At 41.4% G+C, this 22,705-nt stretch overlaps 4 protein-coding genes across 4 annotated transcripts; 3 read left to right on the forward strand and 1 right to left on the reverse strand.

Annotated features, from left to right (window-relative positions):
* Positions 1–180: 180 nt before the first annotated feature.
* On the forward strand, positions 181–3,931 carry LOC103319784 (cyclin-A1-1-like). Its single transcript, XM_008221376.2, has 11 exons — positions 181–567; positions 1,141–1,519; positions 1,642–1,778; positions 1,984–2,076; positions 2,189–2,322; positions 2,449–2,524; positions 2,627–2,703; positions 2,788–2,821; positions 3,137–3,286; positions 3,395–3,529; positions 3,637–3,931. Exons 1-11 carry the CDS (start codon positions 352–354, stop codon positions 3,694–3,696), a joined length of 1,491 nt encoding a protein of 496 aa, XP_008219598.2. The 5' UTR covers positions 181–351; the 3' UTR covers positions 3,697–3,931.
* A 1,080-nt stretch (positions 3,932–5,011) lies between these two features.
* On the forward strand, positions 5,012–12,369 carry LOC103319906 (putative LRR receptor-like serine/threonine-protein kinase At4g29180). Its single transcript, XM_089044381.1, has 7 exons — positions 5,012–5,951; positions 6,081–6,588; positions 8,082–8,294; positions 8,411–8,540; positions 8,676–8,738; positions 8,821–9,010; positions 9,132–12,369. Exons 1-7 carry the CDS (start codon positions 5,482–5,484, stop codon positions 9,547–9,549), a joined length of 1,992 nt encoding a protein of 663 aa, XP_088900507.1. The 5' UTR covers positions 5,012–5,481; the 3' UTR covers positions 9,550–12,369.
* Positions 9,704–11,909, reverse strand: LOC103319783 (DPP6 N-terminal domain-like protein). Its single transcript, XM_008221374.3, has one exon. It carries the CDS (start codon positions 11,907–11,909, stop codon positions 9,816–9,818), a length of 2,094 nt encoding a protein of 697 aa, XP_008219596.2. The 3' UTR covers positions 9,704–9,815.
* Positions 12,370–12,640: 271 nt separating the features above from the next.
* On the forward strand, positions 12,641–21,266 carry LOC103319782 (chloroplast processing peptidase-like). Its single transcript, XM_089045647.1, has 6 exons — positions 12,641–13,277; positions 20,003–20,065; positions 20,167–20,235; positions 20,385–20,471; positions 20,723–20,789; positions 20,912–21,266. The coding sequence occupies exons 1-6, from the start codon at positions 13,050–13,052 to the stop codon at positions 20,977–20,979; spliced, it is 582 nt and encodes a 193-aa protein (XP_088901773.1). The 5' UTR covers positions 12,641–13,049; the 3' UTR covers positions 20,980–21,266.
* Positions 21,267–22,705: the final 1,439 nt, after the last annotated feature.

The following is a 22,705-nucleotide window of genomic DNA, read 5'->3' on the forward strand; positions in this document are numbered from 1 at the left end:
AATCAGGTTCATCCAAAAAAATAAAAGTCTAAGGTTCAAAAATCACGTGGTCCCCACCCTTGTCCGCTCCTAACGAATACCGAGCACAACCAACGGTCCGGATCTTCTCTCAATTCAAATTATCCAATCTCCCCGCCTAAAAAGTATAATTAACCAATTATTAAATCACTCAACTCTCTCACACTTTCTCTGCTGAAAACCAGAGACACAGTCACTTCAAAGTCTCTTTCTTTCACTCTCTCTCTCTCTCTCCAAGAACGACTCTTTTTTCTTGGGTTTGAGCTTTGCTTTCTTGGGTCTGAGCCAAGAAGGTTAAAACAGGACCAGAATTTGAATTGGGTTTGATCCGAAATGTCGACCCAGAACCGCCGTTCAGCATTTCCGTCGTCTCTGGCAAAACGACAGGCTTTGTCGTCTTCGTCTTCGTCGGCATCGGGGAATGCTGGGAAGGTTGTGGCAGCTGAGCCGCACTTGGCCAAGAAGCGAGCGCCTCTCAGTAACCTGACGAATCGAAACAGTGTGTCTAACAACGGTTTACGGAGCTCAGGGGGGTCATCATGCACTCTGGTAAGTGAAAATTGGTTTTGTATTTGTCGTGTTTGGTTTATGAGAAAACGCTGGAAAGATCAGAAAGTTTGAATCTTTGCTTCTCTTTGTTTGATTGCTATGCCTAGTCTGTCTTTCAGTAGTGTTACTTTTGTTGGTTTTTTTGACTTCTGGGTAATTCAAATTTGGTGTGGTAAAATATATGTTTCCCTTTTCACCGATTTTCTGATCTTTTCTGAAAAAAAAAATTGTTAGACAATGCAAGAAAATGATATTAAAGTTTTATTTTAGTATAGTAAGAAATTAGAGGTAAACTGGGTTGATTAATTGTAGCATATAATATGAGTTGGACATGAAGCATTGATTGTATTATGACCCAATAGAAGAAACTATCTACTGGTCATTTGGTTTTTTAATCATCCTATTCTAAGTTCTGGATGTCTGCTTGTCAATGATAGGAATCAGAAGTATTCATGTCTGCTGCTTTCTGTCCCAATTTGAAATTTTACTCTGTATCAGACACCTTGTGTTTGCATATGAGGAGAAATTGTTCATGGTATCAGATTCTAATAAGCTGAATTTTATATCTGATAGGTACCCTGCACAAATAAGATTGCCAAAGTGAAAAAGGGACCTCCTGCTTGCACTGGTAACAAAGGCATCTCAGCGAGTAGCCTACCTGCATCCTTCAATGTTAAACCAAGTGCAGTTCTTCTTCCAAAGGTTACACCCGGCCCAAGAAGCGACGAAGCAGTCCCTAGCTCTTTTGCCTTACCTGGACCATGCAGCATGGATGTTTCTCCAAGTAAATCCGATGGAAACTCAGTTTCTATGGATGAGACAATGTCAAGTTGTGATTCTTTTAAGAGTCCGGAAGTTGAATACATAGACAACAATGATGTTCCAGCAATTGATTCTATTAACCGGAAGACATTTAGCAATCTCTACATTTCAGACCATGCGGAAACAACAGGTTGCTTATTGTAGCAATTTTTTACTTTCCCGTGGCCGTGCCACTTGATTTCCATGGCTTTGAACTACAATGGATCATTTTTTCTTCATTTCCCAATATAGTTTTTGCTGATTTTCTTGCAGGGATTGCCTGCAAACGAGAAGTACTTGTGGAGTTGGAAGCAGAGGAAAAAATTGCTGATTTGGATAACAGTTTAATGGATCCTCAGCTTTGTGCAACCATTGCCTGTGATATTTACAAGCACTTGCGTGCATCTGAGGTTTGACATCTCTTCCAAGTATATTCAAATTGATATCTGTTCTATATATCTACACTATACACTATCTAGCATATTCAAACTGAGAACAATGTGTTTTAAAAAACTACTTGATACAGGTCAAAATTCAGTTCTAGTTGACACTGTAAAGCTATATTCATTTTGCTTTATCCTTGTTTGATATTTGCTCAATCACCATAAATTTCAGGTAAAGAAGAGGCCTTCCACAGATTTCATGGAGAAAACTCAGAAAGATATAAATCCCAGCATGCGGGCAATACTAATTGATTGGCTTGTGGAGGTAAATGATGTTTCTGGATGGCATGAGATGATTTCCATTGTATCGTTTCTGTAAATTTTCCAAAGGGTTTGCTTGTAATCATGTGAAGGCTGAAATTCAATTCCAACTGCAGGTGGCTGAAGAATACAGGCTTGTACCTGATACATTATATTTGACTGTGAACTACATAGACCGATATCTTTCAGGGAATCCGATGAATAGACAACGATTACAGTTACTTGGTGTTGCCTGCATGATGATTGCTTCGTAAGCTTTTATGGCCCCCATCTCTAGAGTGTTAACTTACGTATGATTTGTTTTATGTTATTCTCCCTTTCTGTTCTCTTGTTCATTGAGTGTATTATTGACAAGAAAAATGGTTTATATTTCCAGAAAATATGAGGAGATATGTGCACCCCAGGTGGAAGAGTTTTGTTACATTACTGATAACACATATTTCAAGGAAGAGGTTGGTTTTACCCTACTTTGGCTGAACTGTGGATTTTAGATTTTTCCTCAAGTTACTCGTTTCTTTCTAAGCCGCATTAACTTAAACTTTTAAATGCTGCAGGTGTTGCAAATGGAATCTGATGTATTGAATTACTTGAAGTTTGAAATGACAGCCCCCACAACTAAATGCTTTTTAAGGTATTGACTAGCTTATATTTATCAACTTTTGCTTTACACATATTCAACTGGTGTTAACCTATGATACATTGATCTGAACTGTAGGCGATTCGTGCGTGCTGCTCAAGGGGCCAATGAGGTATCTTTTTGGAACTTTTCAATGCCCAGTCCGTTGGTTTTACTTATGTTCCTTGTTGTACGCATGACTGATTGCATGACTGATTAAATACTGCCCTGAACATAAATAAATAGAGGTTCTGACCAAATAAATTTGTGTATAAAAAAGATGTACAAAAACAGAAGATGTATAAAAAAAAAGAACTTCCCCTGATGTTCATAATTATATACTGATAGTGAATGGTGTCCTAGTTAAACAGCCAGAAATAATTCAGTGTCACAATCTCCACCCTGAAAATAACTTTGTTCTTTGTGGTGATTTTGTTTTCCATACCAGGGTATATCAATGCATTTGGAGTGCTTAGCAAACTACCTTGCAGAATTATCTCTTCTAGAGTACAGCATGCTTTGTTATGCTCCATCACTTGTAGCTGCTTCTGCAATTTTCCTGGCCAATTTTATACTTCTTCCTTCAAAGAGACCATGGGTATGTGTCCTACAAATCGCAATCACACTTGTGATAACACTTCCTTGTTATACAGGCTGGCTTACTTATCCATTCTTTTCTGTTTTTATCTGTTGGTTTCGGAACCAGAATGCCACATTGCAGCATTACACGCTTTATCAGCCGTCGGATTTGCGTGACTGTGTCAAGGAGCTCCATCGCCTATGTTGTAACAGCCAGAGTTCTAGTTTACCTGCTATCAGGGAGAAATACAGTCAGCATAAGGTAAGAAAAATTCCACAAAGTTTTCTTTCCCACACATCATGTCAACTTGTGCACAAAGGTATGAGTAGCCTAAAAGTGACACTTGTTTTTGTTGAATTCTGCCTCAGTATAAACATGTCGCGAAGAAGTACTGCCCGCCAACAATACCTTCAGAGTACCAAACTTAAGGGCACTAAACATTTACATTACTCTTCCAATGTTCTGTTGGATGAACTTCTGGTGACTTAACTTGTAGCAGCTTTTTTCCTACGTTGTAAATTTTTTTTCCCTCTTTTATTTATTTATTTGGGTTTGTATCTTCAGCATGCCAATAGTTTTGTGCGCATTGGGGCCTAGTGCTGACTGTAGTGTTTTAGTAAACAAAAGCTCAATCTAGTTGATCGGCTTGTATCATGTTCTTGCTATTGGAGTTTTATCCCGCAATTAACTTCTTGATGGAGCCACACGAGAAAAAAAAAAGGACAAAAAGAAAAGGAAATCCAAGAAGACTTTGATAAAGTCCAACAATTGGACCCCAAACAAAAATAAAAATTAAAGACTTACGTTGATTGAAAGTGAACTATTTTGAGGCTGATTTTAGGGTAGGGTTCATTCAAGAAAGGAGCCTCGTCTGAAATATAATTTACAAACTACCTTACGTTGATTGAAAGTGAACATTTTTGTGACTGTTACTTGTCCAGTCAAATCTTGGACTCAAAAGAAAAAGAGTTGCGTAGCTTTCACCTGAGTAAGGATTATGTATCATGTGCTTCTCTAGGTACGACAGAGTCACACTACGCACGGTAAATACATGGACCATTTCCATTGCCTTGTCTCTCCATGTAAGATTTTAAGTTGTTTTTAATGTCTATGATGTCATCGTTGTAAATCTACAGTCGACTTTTTTAGGCGGTGTTAGGGTCGCACTTAAAAGTTTCTCCATAAATAGTTTTAAGTTAAGAGAGAAATTCATTGAAACTTCAGAACAAAGATTACAAACACCAATAACGATTACGATTGTCTTAACAAAAAAGAGACCAGGGGAGCCCTAAGAGTGGCGTCAATAAAACCTTGTCATAAAAACCCCCAAAGGGGGAAATCCAGTCGAAGAAAAAGAGTGCCACACTCCCCACCCACCTAATGTTATAAGTTATTTAAAAAGCAAAACTATTGAGTATTTTAAAATTTGTAAATGCACTTACATCACAAATGTAGTGAAAGAGGCTAAAAGAGAAGTTTTAGAAATTACTAGCCTAATGAACAATTATGTGAGATGCACTGTTAATAGGATGGATTGAACAATTCTAACATATTGCTTTTCTCTATTAAGGATTAATTAAGCTTTTTTCAATTTTCTTTGTACATCACAGGACTGAGTCAAAAGGTTTTCCATTTGGTTTAATTGATCAGAATTTCCCCTACAATAAAATAAAAAGTTTTGTTTTTTTTGGTCAAAATAATAATTAAAAAAATTGTTATTAGCGGTGAAAGATTACAGCTTACCTTGTAAGAAAAGAAATTTGAGAGCTGACCAAAAAAAGTAAACAAAAGGGAAAAGCCAAATATTGCATTCAATTTCTAGTATAAAGACACTGACAAATCAAAATATATGTACAACTTTAACTGCAGTGAGAGTTATAGACTGGTTCAGTCCATATTCAGGTAAGAAAGTGGACATGGCTGCATTGGTTATGGTGTTTTGGTTGTGGCTGGCCTTCAACATTCCTCCTATCACCCCTTCTGGGAGGGGTCTTAGTCACCATGACCAAAAAAGAAAGCTTGCTTCTACTATTCCTGGTACACATATAACTAAACTATTCACAAGCCTAAAGGATTGTTTACCAGTAATTTATGCATCTTTGTTTGTATCTGTTTCATATTAACTGGTATTTTTAACAACCTTTGTACAACAATTTCAAGGTTTCATAAGCGTCGACTGTGGCGCAACTCTGCAGAACTATGATGACTCCAACATGTTTTACCAGACAGATACAGGGTTTATAAGTGCTGGAGTGAATTCACAGATATCCTCAGAGTTCATCAACTCAAGCCTTAACATGGAGCTGAGGACCTTGAGATATTTCCCAGAAGGAGAACAGAATTGCTACACCTTGAAGCCTGAGCAAGGCAGATCAAACAACTATCTCATCAGAGCTGTGTTCATGTATGGAAACTATGATGGCAAAAATCAAACTCCAGTGTTCCAATTGTATCTTGGGGTTAATTCATGGACAACGGTGAAAGACTCATATGTTGTACATGATATCATATATGCTCCCTTGACAGATGCCATACAAGTGTGTCTTGTGAACAAAAACAATGGAACACCATATATTTCTGCACTGGAAGTTAGGCAATTGGACAACTCCCTCTACCAATCAGGTAATGGAGCACTGGCCTTGACTTCGCGAATCAACCTTGGTGGCTCGAATAAGATAATCAGGTGAGCTAGCTAGTTATAGCCCTGGAAACATTTATGTAATTTGGTTTCGAGTAAGCAAATAGTGTTACAGTTTTTATAAATGTGTACTTGGTAACATGGTATAAGTAGAGGATCTTATTTCTTTATCAGGTACCCCGACGATATATATGATCGCAAATGGAATCATGATCAGAAAAATGAATGGATCCCAGTGACATTGGCACCCAACTTGACAATTGAGACCAGCAACAATGGCTACAAAGTACCAGACAAAGTGTTAGGAACTGCTGTCAAGTGTGTCAGTGGCCCCATATACGTCTCATGGCAATCCAAGTTCACAATTTCAAAATTTTATGTTTACTTTCATTTTGCTGAAATAGAAAAGCTTGAGGGTGGGAAACAAAGAACACTCAATATCCGTTTCAATGATTTTTATAACTTGGAAACTCTTACTCTGGACTATCTAAAGACACAAACTGTTGTCAGTTTTGCTCTTACTGGGGAGACAACATATAACTTCTCTATTTCTAGTGTGGACAGTGGCCTTCCTCCTATCCTTAACGCCTATGAAATTTACCAGCACAAAGACTTTTATCGCATGCCAACAATCGAGAAAGATGGTACATTTAACAGTCTAGCTTTCTTCTTCACTGTGCTGGTTACTTACTGATTTTTGTTCTTGTTTGTTATATATGGCGAAGAAATGTCAGATTTTGATAATCCAACATAAGTGTTACCCTTAATTTCTCCATTTTGCATCCTGATGTCCATCTCTTGGTCTCCTTTGACTTTTGAACGAGATCACAGTGGACGCTATCATAAACATTATAAACACATACAGCATAATTGGAGAGTGGCAGGGCGATCCATGTTTTCCTTCTTCATGGAACATTTTGAATTGCAGCTCCATCAGTCCTCCAACTATCATTTCTTTGTGAGTGTTCTCCTTAAAACTCCCAAAATACGTTAGAATATGTATATTTTTATTTTTATTTTGGTCTTTTCTAATATGTTGTTTGAAAGTGGAAATATGTAGTTTTTAAACTATGTAACTCTAACTTGGGTAATTATATAAGCAGGAACCTTAGTTCAAGAGAATTGACAGGAAATATAGCTGTTTCATTCTCCAACCTCAGAACGATAGAATCTTTGTAAGTATAACACATTTTTTCTGTTTTTAAAATATTGCAGGGCAATAAAAAAAGCTTTGAGACTTGAATAATGAATTGACTCTGCCTAAACTACCATACAAATTAATTTAACAAAGTCTTATTTTCTTTAAGAATTATAAGTCTCCTCACACATATTTTTGTTTCTTTGTATTAGCCACTTGGGGTGCTCCTCAGTTTTCGGCATACTTATTTTAAGTTCTTTTACAAAAATTACTGATCCTATTTCCACAATGTTGTCGTTTGTTTCAGGGATCTATCACACAATCAATTGACAGGTCCAATTCCAGAATTTCTAGCTCAACTGCCATACTTGAGAGTCCTGTAAGTTTTCAGCTGTAATATTGTGAGCCTTTTGGTTGAAGATTCTAATGACTTTTTATGCCATCTTGCAGCAATTTAATGGGGAACCAGCTTGAAGATGCAGTTCCCAAGGCTCTTATGGAAAAGCACAATAGCGGAGGGTTAACATTAAAGTATGCCTTCCTTAGAAACATTCAATGCAGTTATATCTTGTGACCTAACAATATGCTTTGACAAGTTACTATTTTCTGCTTCATGCTAGTTTGGATGGAAATCCAGATCTTTGTTTTGGGGGTTCATGCAAAGTAAAAAACAGGAAGGTTGTTGTCATTGTTGCACCAACTGTATCAGTTGTGGTCTTCGTAATACTATGTGCTCTAGCAATCTATCGTATCCGTGAAAAGAAAAGAAGAGGTATTTTCTTGATGCATTTCTCATGATATCAACATTTCTTTGAGGTCCCGGTGCTTATTTTCTTGTTCTTAAAGATTATGAGAAAGAATAGAACTGCAAAATGCATGTTTAGTTGAAAATTTGCTAATTTGTCTTTGCAATCTGCACTTTCAAACGAACGAATCTTGCAGGCAAAAAGTTGCATCTTGGAAAATAGATTCTACATCCTCATGAAAATCTCAATCCTTCTCAATGAATTGTGTATGTTTCCTTTATGATGATCTTTATTGTAGGGACGGGAAGAGAATGGTCACTGAAAGCAAAGAATTGGAGATTTACATACTCTGAGATTGTGAATATCACCAATAACTTCAAATCTGTTATTGGAGAAGGAGGATTTGGAAGAGTCTACCACGGCAGCCTAACACATGGAATTGAAGTTGCTATCAAGGTACTTTCTTCATCATCAAGACAAGGGTCCGACGAATTTCAAAATGAGGTAGATACAAACTGGCCAAATTGTTGCATGCTAGAGAATCTGCAGATATAAACCATATGAATTGCTTCTAAACAGAATTTCATCTTGTTATACTTGGTCACTAAATTCAATTGCAGGTGGAGCTCTTATTGGGAATTCATCACAAGAACTTGGTTTCTCTTTTTGGATACTGCAATGAAGGTGGAAATATGGCACTCGTTTATGATTATATGGCCTGTGGAAATTTGCAACAGCATCTATTAGCAGGTGATTACATATTCTGCTATCAGGGTCATGAGGCTTATCCATCAACATAACCAGTGAACTGCCTCTGCATTATTGCTTGATAAAACTTTTTAAACTTCGATTTGTCAATGAAAATATGTCACATCTTTGTAACAGATGGAAGCACAAACGTTTTAACCTGGAAAGAAAGACTTGAAATTGCAGTGGATGCAGCACGAGGTGGTTGATCTTAACTGATTTGTAAATCTTTTATCTTTACTTGCCCCAAAAGCAAGCAACTGATGGCAAACTACAAATGCAGGATTGGATTATCTGCATAATTGTTGCAAGCCACCAATAGTCCACAGAGATCTCAAGACTGCCAACATCTTACTAAGTGAAGACTTGCAAGCCAGGATAGGCGATTTCGGGCTCTGCAGAGTCTTCACAACTGAAAACGAGACTCATATATCAACCGATGCTAAGGGTACTCGCGGATACGTTGATCCTGAGTAAGTCTTGACAGATTTACCAACTAAATTAGCTAGAAACCCATTGTCTTTTTTATAGCTATCAATTTTATGGTTTTGGGGATTGTTTTATACATCTAACTGCAATCAATTTTCTGTCCAGATATTACCATACTGGGAAGCTGAATAGGAAGAGTGATGTTTATAGCTTTGGGATTGTTCTGTTGGAGCTGATAACTGGCCTGCCTGCAATAATAAAAGGCCCTCCAGTGGAAGAGTTATGTGATTGGGTGGGTCCCCATGTTCAAGGAAAGTGCATTGGAGATATAGTTGATCCAAGATTAGAAAGCTATAACATAAATTCTGCCTGGAAAGCCGTAGAAGTGGCAATGGCTTGCATACCATCAGTAGCAATCCAGCGGCCAGACATCAGCTATGTCTATGATGAGTTGAAGGCATGTTTGAAAATGGAGATGGCTTCTGAGAAACCTCAGATAATGGAAGGCTACCAGACCTGGTCAAGCAGTTCAATTCATACCACTCCTTTGGACCCTAAAGTTGAAATGCACCATACTTGCTAGTTACACTTTATTGTTATTGTGCGAGTGGGCGACTCCTCCTAACATAACTCTATATTGTATACGCACCTCTACTTTTACGGTACATATGAATAACTGTCCCTAGCACTAGTGTATATACACATACCTTCAACTTTTATTGTCACGAATCATGATGTTTGCAGAGTGAGATCTTTATATATAAGTTTTTACTTTTTACATAGAAAAGCTACCGTGGTACATCCAGGATATATATGCACATCTAGTCTAGTACAGAAAACCAATACATCTTACACGCCACATTGAGGCTTGTTTGAGACCCAAGATGCAGCCCCAACACCATAACTTGGTCCCATCTTACTGAGCCACTGCAAGTCCTCAAATTCACAGCCAGGCCTCTCAATTGGCCACTGAACATCAGTGGGCTTAATGAAATGAGGGATCCACACAGGGGTCCCATCCTCATAAGAATTTTGTGTCAACCTCTTAAGATCAGAGCCGTCCAAGTTAATTGTGAAGATCTCACCGTAAGGCTGATAGTGATGCGGGTTTGAGATGGGCTCAGCTGATATAGCCCTATAGTCCGAAGTAAAAACTAGGCTTTTCCCATCCGGGCTGAACCAAGGGTGGTTGGTGCGACCGCCTGATCCACTTTGGATCACTTTCCTCAACCCGGTTCCATTCGGGTGGATCACATACAACTCAAAGCTCCCGCTACCCGGGTCGTCCCGATCCGATGCAAATGCAATCCATTCCCCATCAGGAGACCAATTGCACATCGTGTCCGTCCACATACCCTCCGTTAGTCGTTGGAGCCCACTTCTTTCTCCATCCTCGGCGTCCATGATATACAAGTTCTTATGACCCGACAGACCCGAGCGAAACACGATCCGTTTTCCGTCGGGAGAGGCTGAAGGAAAAGCATTATTTTTCCCATTAGTCGTCAACTTCTTAAAGCTCGCTTGGTCAACGTCATCAACGGTGATGGAGATGATATCAACCTCAGTACTCTCGGGTGCAAAATCAGGTCCAGCCCCAGTGTATAAGACGCCTTTACGCACTGGGTCCCACGCTGTTGAGAAGGCAGCTCCAGGGTACACATGGCGCCGGTTCGAACCGTCCAGGTTCACAACATAAACACCCGGGAAGTTCACGTAAGCGATACGATCACCAGCGGGTGAAAACGAAGGGAACGAACCGTCAATTCTCAAGATCGAGAGGTTAGGGATTGGACTGTCGATGTTCTGAAGAAAAAGCTTGGGGCTTTCTACTCCGTTTCCGTTCACTCTGCACTTGTGATACCCGACCCGACTGGAATCGGGGGATATGAACGGGTTGAAGTGGTGGGTTTGGGGCGAGACGAGCCGGGTCAGCTCCTTGAACTCGTTCCTCACCAAGTCGAATAGCTCCACGTGGCGAAAGCTCGAGGTGGGTCTTCTGGTGGCCACGGCGATGAACTCGCGGTTCCCCGGTGATGTGGCGGGTGTGAACGCGTGGAGACCCGGCGGCGTGACTCGCTGAACCACCACTGACTCAGTCGAACTTGGTCCCTCTCTCCGCAAAATAGCCCTGTAAATACTCCACCACTGATCCTCGCCTCTCCTGTGGAAGTAAATGGTTGACTCATCGACCCAACTCGGCCACCCACCGTGTTCGACCACCTTGACTCTCTGAGTCCCGTCCCTAGTCAGAAAAACGTAGATGTCCGTACTGAGCTCCTCCACCTCCCCGTCCCAGCCTTTCGGTCCGTACGAAGCCACCGCCGTCCAAACCCCAGACGGAGACACCGCAGGGCTGAAGTCAGCGATGCCGTGTGGGGTCAATCTCTGAGTCACGCCCGAGTTGATGTGAGTCGAGTACACCGCGGCCGAACTCGTCCTCGGCACGCCCGAGTCCTCGTGAGTCGAGACGTAAACCAAGTAATCTCCGGTCAAGCTCGGCCGGTCCTTCATAGAAAAACGATTCTGGCCCTGCTCCAAGTTCAATAGCGGGACCTGAATCCGGTCCGAGACTTCGAGAGCGGACCTTCTTCCGCCGATCGTCGTCGGCGAAGTGAGATAAACACCGTCGTAGTATATGTTGGAAAAGCCGTTTCTTTCGGTGACGTAGATGAGGTGGAGTGATGGGTCGGGTCGGGTATGGGATTGGATTCGGGTTAGGTTGGGGAAGTGGCCGTTGAAATTGACGGATTTTGCATCTGTGATTCGGGTCTCGGTGGCTGCGGAAGGTAGGCCCCCCTGAATCGGTAGGGTGAAGATGTCGAAGTAGTAATCTAATCTGCCGAGCGTTGTGAAGACGATGCTGGAGGCGTCGTGGTCCGCCGCTGCACAGAATCGCAGCGCCAGAAAATGGAGGAGCAAAAAGAAAACCGATATGCGTTTCATGGTTTTTGCTTTGATTGTTTCTCTGGTTCAGTGGCTGACTCAGTGAGTGAATGAGTGAGAGAGTCTCCTTGTTTCAGTGGATTGTCGTCCGAGTTCTTCCTACTGAGGTGTTGGAGATAACGTGGTAGTGGAGAGAGGAGTAGATCACAGCACGTGGCAATCTAGGATACGTTGGATATGGAAGTTATTTTCTTGGGTGGGCCCACTATTTGATTGGCGCCTTGTACCAGAGTTATAATGTTGTCTGTTTGTTTGGATTTCCTTATCCACAGACCACAACCATTTTGTTACCGACAAAAGAAAACCCACAATTCGACCGAAATAAATAAATAAAGAAAACCACAACCTCATAGTTTGACACCTAGTCATTTATAGCAAAATGTACAACACAATTCTTCACCATGATTTTTTTTTTTCCGGATAATTGTTTACCGTGGTTATACAATTTTGTATAATGAGTTAGTGCCTCGAGTATTATTGCTACTTATACATACTACTTGCTTTCTTCTATTTCTAACTATAGTATATATACCGTGATTGAGATTATTGATATAATTTGAAGAAAATATAAAGCATCGGTATATATCATTGTCGAATTGAGAGTGTGTAATTGGTACCACTGCATCCGCATGGCGCTTCGTGATTTTTTTGGGTACTTTTATTATTCAAAGTACTTGCACTAGTTACACAAGAGACCCAGACGGAAGATTTGAGTTTTGAGTTAGTAGGTTGTGGAGCCGAGTGATGACAATTGGTGATTGGTCCCCATGACATGGTGGAAGTTTCACATGGAAGAAAATTCAATAATAGTAACTGACATTCACTAAAATAGCTGTACCACAGCATAGAGAGAAACTTAGGCAGCAAGCACATTCGGTCAAAGCTATATATATATTCCCATTTCCACACATTTTCTCCTCCTTTCTCTGTTTCTCTGTTTCTCTCTGTCTTTTAAGTTGAAGCGGAGACTCAGCCATGGCCGTGGCGATTACATTCACAATCAATATATCTTCCCTTTCTGCTAAAACCGTTTGAAGCTTGAACCTCAAAAACCCCCGTGGCCCCCACATTTCTTCTCTTTCCTTTTGCCCTCCTTTGAATTTTGGTTTGTTTTGCTTCTTCTTGGAATCAATCTCGTAAATGAGCTTCTTGAGGCCGTCCGCTCTGCACCAGTGCTTCATTGCGTTCCCTTCGCTGAGGTGGATGCCATGCCAGAGCTGGGAGTTTCTGCGATGGCCGGGGCTTGATGGGCTCTTGAGACTCTTGGTGGTGGTGCTTTTGTGGACTATGTTTTCTGAGATTCGCTTCATTCCTTCCTCTTCTATGTACCCGACTCTTCGTGTTGGTGATCGCGTCATTGTCGAAAAGGTATGAATTTCGGATTATTATTTTTCCTTTTTATTTTCTTTTTCTGGAAAGTATTGTGCAATAAGTTCACACATTTTTTCTATTTTAAGTGGTTCCCATTTCAAAGATTATGGTTTGCTTTGCTTTGTGTTCTTTGTCAAAAAGAAATGCATTTGCCTTTTTCTTTTAAAGAATAATGTGTGAGCTGATTTCCTCACGAGAATATTCGGTTGCAAAGATTCCCCTTTCTTCTTCGCTTCCTCTTTCTCCCCGCACAATAGAACAAATAAGAAGGCCACACCCGGAGGGTGTTGGCCAAAGACCCTCCGATGCCTAAATTAGTTCAAGAGTTTGTAAGAGAAACACTAGCTAATTAGGATACGGAGATGTGTTTAAGGTGTAAACCGAACGGCCGGAACCTTATGTAAAAAAGAGAGAGAGAGAGAGAGGGTGGCTAGGGTTTGAGAGGAATTTTCTGTAGAGTTTTAGTAGAGATTTTAGACATACCTCAACCCTTGTGCGTGGCCATCCTTTTATAATGGTCTCGGAGGGTTAGGGTTTGGAGAAAAATAATCCTTGTTGGGAAAGGAATTATTTTTCTGACTTTAGGAGATTTAAATCAATTAGAGATTTAATGCGAATCAAATCCCTAATCAAGGTAAGAATCCCGAAATCAAATATTCCTCAAATGGACGGAAATATTTGATCTATGGTTTGCTTAAAATTAGGTTCCCACAAATGCCCCACAGCTTCTGCATGGCGCGTGATGGTATGGAGGAGGTGTGAATTACTGTTGGGTTGTCCAGCTGTAATTGGGCTTCCATCTTAGATTTGGGCTCCCAATTGGAGTTTGCTTTTGACTGTTCTTGGAGTTGGGTTCCCAGTATGAATGGGCTTGCGATTCTTTCTTGACCTAGGATACCCAACCTGTATAAATGCAGGACTTCTCTTCACTCTTCTTCACATCGCAAACTTGACTTCTTTACTTTCTAGCTTGAGAGAGATCTTGGAGAATTTGTACTGCTTGTCGAAGAGATGAGTTGTTGTGCATCCTAAGGTAAGTCGAGCACGTATATATATATATATATTTTCTTCTTCTCTTTTCTCGCGAGGACCACTAGGTGGGACCGGGCTAGTTGTCATCACTGGTGGTCAAGACGGTTGGAGTATAGGTGACCACCGTGGTCATGTTGAGTGAGTAGGGAGGAAGTTGGTGGTCTGCCCCGCCTAGTATGTTGAGAGATGATAGCAAAATAGTCTAGACACTGATGATTTGTCGGCTGGGTAGGAGGAGTATTCTGCCGGACTCCTTTTTAAAAAGGAAGGCCGATATGTCAAGTCTTCAAGAAATGAAGCTACGACTTCGTTGGCAAAAGATGTGACTCCTTTGAGAAAAAAGCCAAGGATCTCTTCTTGAGAAGACCTAAGTAAGAGCTGTTCCGCCGCCATCAGCAAGGTTTAAACATCTTGTTGGTGCATATTGCAAGAAGATTGACGGTATACGCAATATTCGGGATGTTCCACTTGAGTCTCCTATAGAAAAGCTGGGAGACCGTGATTTGCTCTGTGAAGTGGTCCGCTTGAGTAACCAGCCGATCTTGATTGTGTGTCTCCTCGGAAATTTATAAGTGCCGGGTCCTCTTAAAGGACTCAGGCATGCTATGCATATCTCATAGGATGTTTTTCTCAGGTTGCAACATGTTTGGCCTATGTTCAGAGACATATCAATGAGAGCGGCCCGTTTGACCTATGTCCAGAGACATGTCGATGAGTGTGACTCGTTTGGCCTACTTCCGGAGACGTGTCGATGAGTGTGGTCCGTTTAGCCTACGTCCGGAGACGTGTCAATGAGAGTGGCCCATTTGGCCTACGTTCGGGGACATGTCGATGAGAGTGGCTCGTTTGACCTACGTTCGAGACGTGTGTGACCTGCTTGGCCTACTTCCGAGATGTGTCGATGAGTGTGGCTCGTTTGGCCTATGTCCGAGACGTGTCGATGAGAGTGGCCCATTTGGCCTACGCTTGAGACGTATCAATGAGAGTGGCCCGTTTGGCCTACGTCCGGGATGTGTCGATGAGAGTGGCACATTTGGCCTACGTTCGAGACGTGTCGATGAGTGTGGCCCGTTTGGCTTACGCTCAAGACGTGTCGATGAGGGTGGCCCGTTTAGCCTACGCCCGAGGCGTGTGAATAAGAGTGGCCCGTTTGGCCTATGTTTGGAGACATGTCGATGAGTGTGGCCCGTTTGGCCTACGTCCGGAGACGTATCGATGAGTGTGGCCCATTTAGCCTACGTCTGGAGATGTGTCGATGAGGATGGCCCGTTTGGCCTATGTCCGGAAACGTGTCAATGAGTATGGCCCGTTTGGCTTACGTCCGGAGACATGTTGATTGCATTTGTGAACACCCCATTAGAAAGAAAAGCTTGAAATTATATTGATGTATGTGTGACTACATTGCTTTATTGCACTAAAGAGATGAGTTGTAGGGGTAACATCAAAAGTAACTTGTCTTCAACGGAGGTGCGGAAGGCTTGGCCGCCTACTTGGAGCCAAGCTGGTAGACGAGGGGCTTCGTGGATAGTACCTTCGGAGGTGATGGGCATTCCATTGTCTTGGAACTTCCTTCCTTTAAAAGAATATGTCAGGATCGTCTTCCATGACTGGGTAGCTGGTGACGGATTGAGAGATTTGCTCTTGTCGCTTGCATGATCTTTCTCTTCTGCTCATCGGTGGTTAGGTCGGGCTCTTAGAGTCGGCTATGATCATGCTGATCCGTATGACTTTTTTTGTGGAGGTTCGTTGGTAGTTGCGTCGCGATCTTTGATTTGATGGATAGCCCCTTTTGCGATGAATTCCTTGCAATGGCCGTCTCCGACCAGTTCTTCAAGTTACTTTTTCCAAGCGAAGCGATTATTTGTGTAATGACTGTGCCCTTCATGGAATTCGCAGTATCTACTGGTATCCTTCTTAGCTTGGTTTCCCTTCAAATGCGATGGTTTCTTCAACCAAGGCATGTTCTTTACTTGGGCTAGGATCTGCTGTATCGGGATAGTGAATTTGGTGTAGCTCTCACCTGTTGGAGCACCTCCCGAGGCTGTAATCGCGCTTGCCTTCATCCTTGTCTTTTATTATACCGTTTCTTTGGCTTGCCCGCTCAATCGTTGATCGGCTTGCTTGGCGCTTTCTTTGTGGGGGTCTGGTCATCATCCCAAAGTGCATAGCGCTCTGCTATCGCGAAGACTTCTACTAGTGTTTGGCAGGAAGAGATGGTCAGCTCGCGATACAGCTCACACTCAATTGGCAAGCCCCTTTTGAAGGCCGATGACGCGATTCGATCGTCACATCCAATGATGTTTGCCCTTTCTGCTTTGAACCTCTTGATGTAATCTCGGAGGGATTCATCGTATTTCTTTCGTAGGTTGAACAAGTGGTCAGGGTTCTTCTTAATTGTCCGATAAGAAGTGTAATCTTTGGTGAAGACGTAAGCTAGCTCTTTAAAGCTTCTGATCGACCCGGATGGTAGGGTGTAAAACCAGTCTTGGGCTACTCCTAACAAGGTCATTGCAAACACCTTGCACATCAGCACGTCGTTGGCCTTGTAGAAGATCATGACACTTTTGAACTGCTTTAGATGGCTCTCGGGATCGGAATCCTCCTTGAAATGAACGAATGAAGGCGTTGAGAATCTCTTTGGCGGAGCATCTTGCTCGATTTTGGCAGTGAAAGGCGTAGAGTTTGCTTGGTCCACCTCCCTGCGTAGAGCATCTTCGAAATTTCCGCCAATCTTTATGTTACAAAGTCGATCGTTTACGAGCTTCTTGACTTCCTCCTCGCACATGGCTTGTCGATCACGTTGGCGACCCTCGTGATTCAAGCAGGGATGGTTGACTTCCTCGTCGACTTGAAGAGGTTGACCTCCTTGGTTGCCCTGCCTATGAGGCAGATTGGTGGATTAAGCTTGCGAAGATTCCTCCATGAGTTGTCGCCGCGAGTTGGTTCTCGAGCAGGTTGGTGAGCGTCGGTCGTTGCCTTCGTCACGCAATTGAGCTCCCTGTGAGCCCAATCTTGAATGGATCGTCGATCGACTCAGAGTACTGCTTGTAGATGTCTGCGTCTTGTCAGCCCGATCTCGTTCTCTCCCAACCAATTTGTCTCGACCGCTAGTCCTGGGATCCTCAAAATGCTCACCAGTATGCTCGCGGTTCCTTCTCTCCTCGCTATGGGCTCCAAAGTTAGGGCATTGATTCAAGTTGATCTACCTGAGTAGTTGGCCAATGAGATTGTTTTGGTCGTCGACCCTCTATGCGAGTTGATCAACCCTTGAATTAAGGCCCACTTGACTGCATAGGTCGGGTAAAGAGGTGTGGATCGGGCCCAATGGCGTATGGGCTAGGGCTCCATTAGATGTGTACACGGGTGCATACGTCAAGTGTGGTTGCAAATGAGGGAGTGAATGGATTTGCTCCAATACTGAGGAATGGTCCGAGATGGCATTGAGGTGGTTACGAATGGCGGCACTGTCATGGGTAGCGGCACCAGTACCTAGGCCTTGCGGTTGCACGACGGAGGAGGCCACAGGGCTGTGTGGCTGCGCTGCAATTTCAGCAGCCACATGGCACAGCTGCTGCTGCGTTCCGGTTGCTATAGCAGTTGTTTGGAGAGGTTGCGTAGCTGCCGGAGGTGGCTGGACAGCATGGGCAGCCACGAGGGGCTGCTGGAATGCGCTGGCAGCCATGGGACGCTGCTGGAAATTGCTGGGAAGCTGTTGGAACGCGCTGGCAGCCATGGGAGGCTGCTGGAACTTGCTGGGAAGCTGCTGGAATGCGCTGGCAGCCATGGGAGGCTGCTGAAACTGGCTGGGGAGCTGCTGGAACGCGCTCGCAGCTATGGGAGGCTGCTGCTAGTCTCCTGGGAGCTGCTGGAACGCGCTGGCAGCCATGGGATGTTGCTGGATCTCGCCGGGAAGCTGCTGGAACATGCTGACAGCGATCGGAGGTTGCTGCAAATCTCTGGCAGCAGCTGTACCTCGTGGTGGCAGCGAGGCTTCGGCCGTTTTGGAGTGCTCCGTCGCGGTGGTTTTGCTCATAAGGCGTTTTCTTCCAACCATGGTTGTTTGGAAGGCTTCGGTGGATTGAAAAAGTAGGTTTGGAGCACGCTTTGAGTATATCTCGTGCTCTCAATGAAAGCACCAATTTGTGTGAGCTGATTTCCTCACGAGAATATTTGGTTGCAAAGATTCCTCTTCCTTCTTCGCCTCCTCTTTCTCCCTGCACAATAGAACAAATAAGAGGGCCACAACCGGGGGGTGTTGGCCAAAGGCCCTCCGATGCCTAAATTAGTTCAAGAGTTTGTAAGAGAAACACTAGCTAATTAGGGTACGGAGATGTGTTTAAGGTGTAAACCGGGCGGCCGGAGCCTTATGTAAAAAAGAGCGAGAGAGGAGGTGGCTAGGGTTTGGGAGGAATTTTCTGCCGAGTTTTAGTAGAGATTTTAGACGTAGCTCAACCCTTGTGCGTGGCCATCCTTTTATAGTGGTCTCGGAGGGTTAGGATTTGGAGAAAAATAATCCTTGTTGGGAAATGAATTATTTTTCTGATTTTAGGAGATTTAAATCAATTAGGGATTTAATTCGAATCAAATCCCTAATCAAGACAAGAATCCCCAAATCAAATATTCCCCAAATGGAAGGAAATATTTGATGTAGGGTTTGCTTAAAATTAGGTTCCCACAGATAATGCATTAACCTTTTCTTTATATATATATATAAAACCTGTAGTCTTCTTGTTGAAGTCTTAGCCTGTTTCCAGGAAAGTAACATCTTGGTTGCAATGCATGTATCCCTGTAAGTGTTTACTGTTTCAAAGGGTGACTTTGTGATTCTATCTGAATCAGGATAAATTCCCACTACTATTGTTTGACTATCCACATTCTTTATTCTTTTCCTTTAACAATATTGTAGTAGCTGACCAATGATTATTTCAGCTCAGGGACCGTATTGAAATTTGATTTCTTTTTCATTTTTTCATAACTGAACAGATGGTACACACACTGTTTTCTTGCATTTTATGGATGGAACTATTTTTTGTTACCGTCAATGTGTCGGGGATATGAGCAACTTTGGGTTCAGTGTATTGCCTTTTGATGGAATTGGAGCTTTTATGTTGCATAGAATTATTCTCTTACTTTATTTTTTTGGAGATCTTTATCGCGATTGATCGATCTTCGACATTGTTTCTGGTTTTCTTCTTTCTTAATTTTACTTTTCGTTAGTACTTGTTAAGTTGTTATAATCAAGTAGCAAAAAGTATATGTTGAATGATATCGATAAGTATTGCCTGCTTATGTAATTGGAGCTTTTATCTTACAAAAGTTAGAAGACCAGTAGGATGAAGAGTGGAAATCCAACCAAATTTCATCTGATATACAGACAAATCATGAATTTCCTTAGCTAGTTCTCTGAAAACCCACCATTTTGAACTTGTGACTTTCCACTCTGTATAGTTACCCCAATTGCTGCAGTGATGAATTCACTGGGGAATGCCTTAGTTCATACCAATACCACTTCAAGCTATAAATAATTTTCAATCTTAAAAGAGCTCTGGAATCCAGTTGGTTATATATTTATGTTAGAGTAATGAGAATCTCTGTTCTGACCCTTTTCATTCAATAATAGTCTTTGTTTCTAGCTTATGATTGTTATTAGCACTTGCATTAACACTGTGGTTACTTGATAACATTTTCAGGCCTCATATTATATTAGAAGTCCTGCTATGCACGATATTGTAACATTCCTGGATCCAACACAGGTTTGTTCATAACTTCACATGGTATAATACTACCTGGCCAAGTCTCTAGGAACAATGGTTTAACTTTTGCTCAAGCCTGTTACTTCTCTGTTTTTCTGTAGCAAACTGGGGACTCGGAACAGATCGTTTTCATAAAGAGGATTGTTGCGAAAGGGGGAGACTTGGTGGAGGCATGTTGAGCAATTAGGCTGTTTTCAGAAGATGATAGACTTTTTCATATTTATTTTCATCTTCTTACATGTTATTCAACTTGTAGGAACCAATTGGAATAACCATGCATCAGGTTCATTGATGTCAACTTTCTCCCAACTCCTTGCAGGTTCGTAATGGATGGCTCTATGTCAATGGAATTGCGCAAAAGGAAGATTTTATCGCAGAACCACCCACATATGTATCAAATTTAACTGTGAGCACCATCTCTACGACTATTTTGTTTTTTGATTTACTGCTCCTTTTATGTGCAATTTTTCAGAAGAACTGTTCATGAACAAAATTATGAGTAGGAACTGCTTATGCAAAAGAACAATCAAATATTGATATATGTAACCTTTCATCATTTATAATTTGGATATTTATGTTAATTGTTAGTTTCTCTTGAGGCTGCAATTTGAAATGGTTGCTTAACACATCATTTAAAAACTTCTGTGGGATTTGCAGTATGTGCCTGAAGGTCATGTATATCTGCTAGGTGACAACCGCAACAACAGCTTTGACTCCCATGTTTGGTTAGTATTACTATTCTCAGTATAATCCAATTTCTATAATATCCCTTCATTATTTTCTTCATTTTCCCATTCTTCCTCTTCTGATCATTTTGCAAATCTTTTCCTTGTCTTCTATGAGCAGGGGAACCCCTTCCCATCAAGAACATCATTGGAAGATATGTAACATGTTGTCATAGGCCTCGCAGTTGATCGGTTTCTGTTTGAAGGTGGGGTAGATACTTGAAACTTTAGCACAGATGACTTGAGGTGGCTTGCACACAATCGAATTTCCGATTCTGATCTGTGATTGCCTTCAATCAAAACAACTGGATGTTGCTCTCTGGATCTATTCGTTTGTTCGTAGTACTAGTACAATGTCTGTAACTTACTGGTAGATAATTGACAGAAATTACTGAACTTCTTGTGAATGCTTTAGCATAGACAATTCTGTATTGTGCTTGCTTCTGTTTAAGTTATGCTTCATATTTGCACTATAATAGATTCTAATTCTGACTCTAACCTACCAATTTGAATTAGAATTAGGCAGGTTTAAGATTTTTTTGGCTACACAGTTAGATTTAGAACCAGACAGGTGCTAACTTCTCTTTTACCTACCAGTCAGTTTCACAATAACAGTGCTAACTTCCATTACCTAGTTGGATGGAATCAATCATATGTTCTGATAAAAGCCTTGAAAGTGTTTTTTATAGTGCAAAAGCTTTTCTCCAACTTTTTGGAAGGTAAGTTCTGCAATGTGGCTGGATCCTCCTATTGAACAAAAAGTATGAAAGAACCCAATCAGATCCGAACCCACCAGCAAAAAAGCTTTTAAAGTTGGGCTTTGCATAAGCTTGAAAGTACACAAGCCCACAATAAATAAAGAAAATGTCTTAGGAAAACTGTGGACAAGGACAGCGCAATAACCCTCTTCTTTCTCTGTCTGGAATCGGACAATGGCATAATGCATTGAGCCTTAATTAGCCTTCTATCTTTTTTGATCGAGAAAGAACAACAAAGAAAACAATGTACAAATAGTACCAAATATGATGCGAAAAGTGATCTCGTTAAAACTTTATCATAAAAAACATTTAGAAGAGAAAAATTCGGTTAAAGAAAAAGAGTGTCACAACATCCAAACAAAAAAACTAAAACAAATGATACAACATCCTGACAAAAATGAAACTTGTAATTGAATGGGAAGAGAACAGTTTTGGAATCTTATGATTGGTCTGTGGCATTTTCTTTAGGCCGAACTTTTTGTTTTGAATTTTAATTAGCTCCGTTCGTCATTGTACTTCGACTCTAAATCTAGTCAAAATGGCACTCTCCCCATACAATACAAAATACACGCATGAGACACGTGCATGGTGGTCAACGTCAGTCCACGCATTACATGAAACTCTAATTCAGATCAATATTCTCCACTCCACCCCAGTCTCCTCCACCAGCACCAGGCCGATTCGCCGCGTGAGTTATATAGAAGGCAGTCTTCTAAATAGTCAAACACACACAAGGGGTAGTGGTGTCAAACAATCAATTCACTGTACTAAAAACGACATCACAACCAACCACTCGTCTTGCTAGCTCGATAAACTTTGGGATAAAATTTTCAGTCATGAAACGTTAACATCACTTGACCTGTTGTGGTGTTACTGAATTTACGGCACGTTATAATTTGAGTGAATTTCATTTCACGTGATTTTAAGTATTGATATTTAAGATTTTTATAACCCAGTTCTCATATCATGTTAAAAATATAAACATCAAACTCAAAATCAATTGACAACAAATGAAAAAGTTCAAAAAAATTTAAACGTTTTCATTTTACAATGTGAAACACTTTTAAAAGCCTAATATTATGCACGAGTGAGTTAAGTCAATTAATCAGAGCACTGAACTTGCTCTTTTACATCCAAGTCTCTTTTTTTTGTAAATT

This window comes from Prunus mume, linkage group LG2 (assembly GCF_029339155.1).
Source record: "Prunus mume cultivar Tortuosa linkage group LG2, ASM2933915v1, whole genome shotgun sequence".
Taxonomy (NCBI): Eukaryota; Viridiplantae; Streptophyta; class Magnoliopsida; order Rosales; family Rosaceae; genus Prunus; species Prunus mume.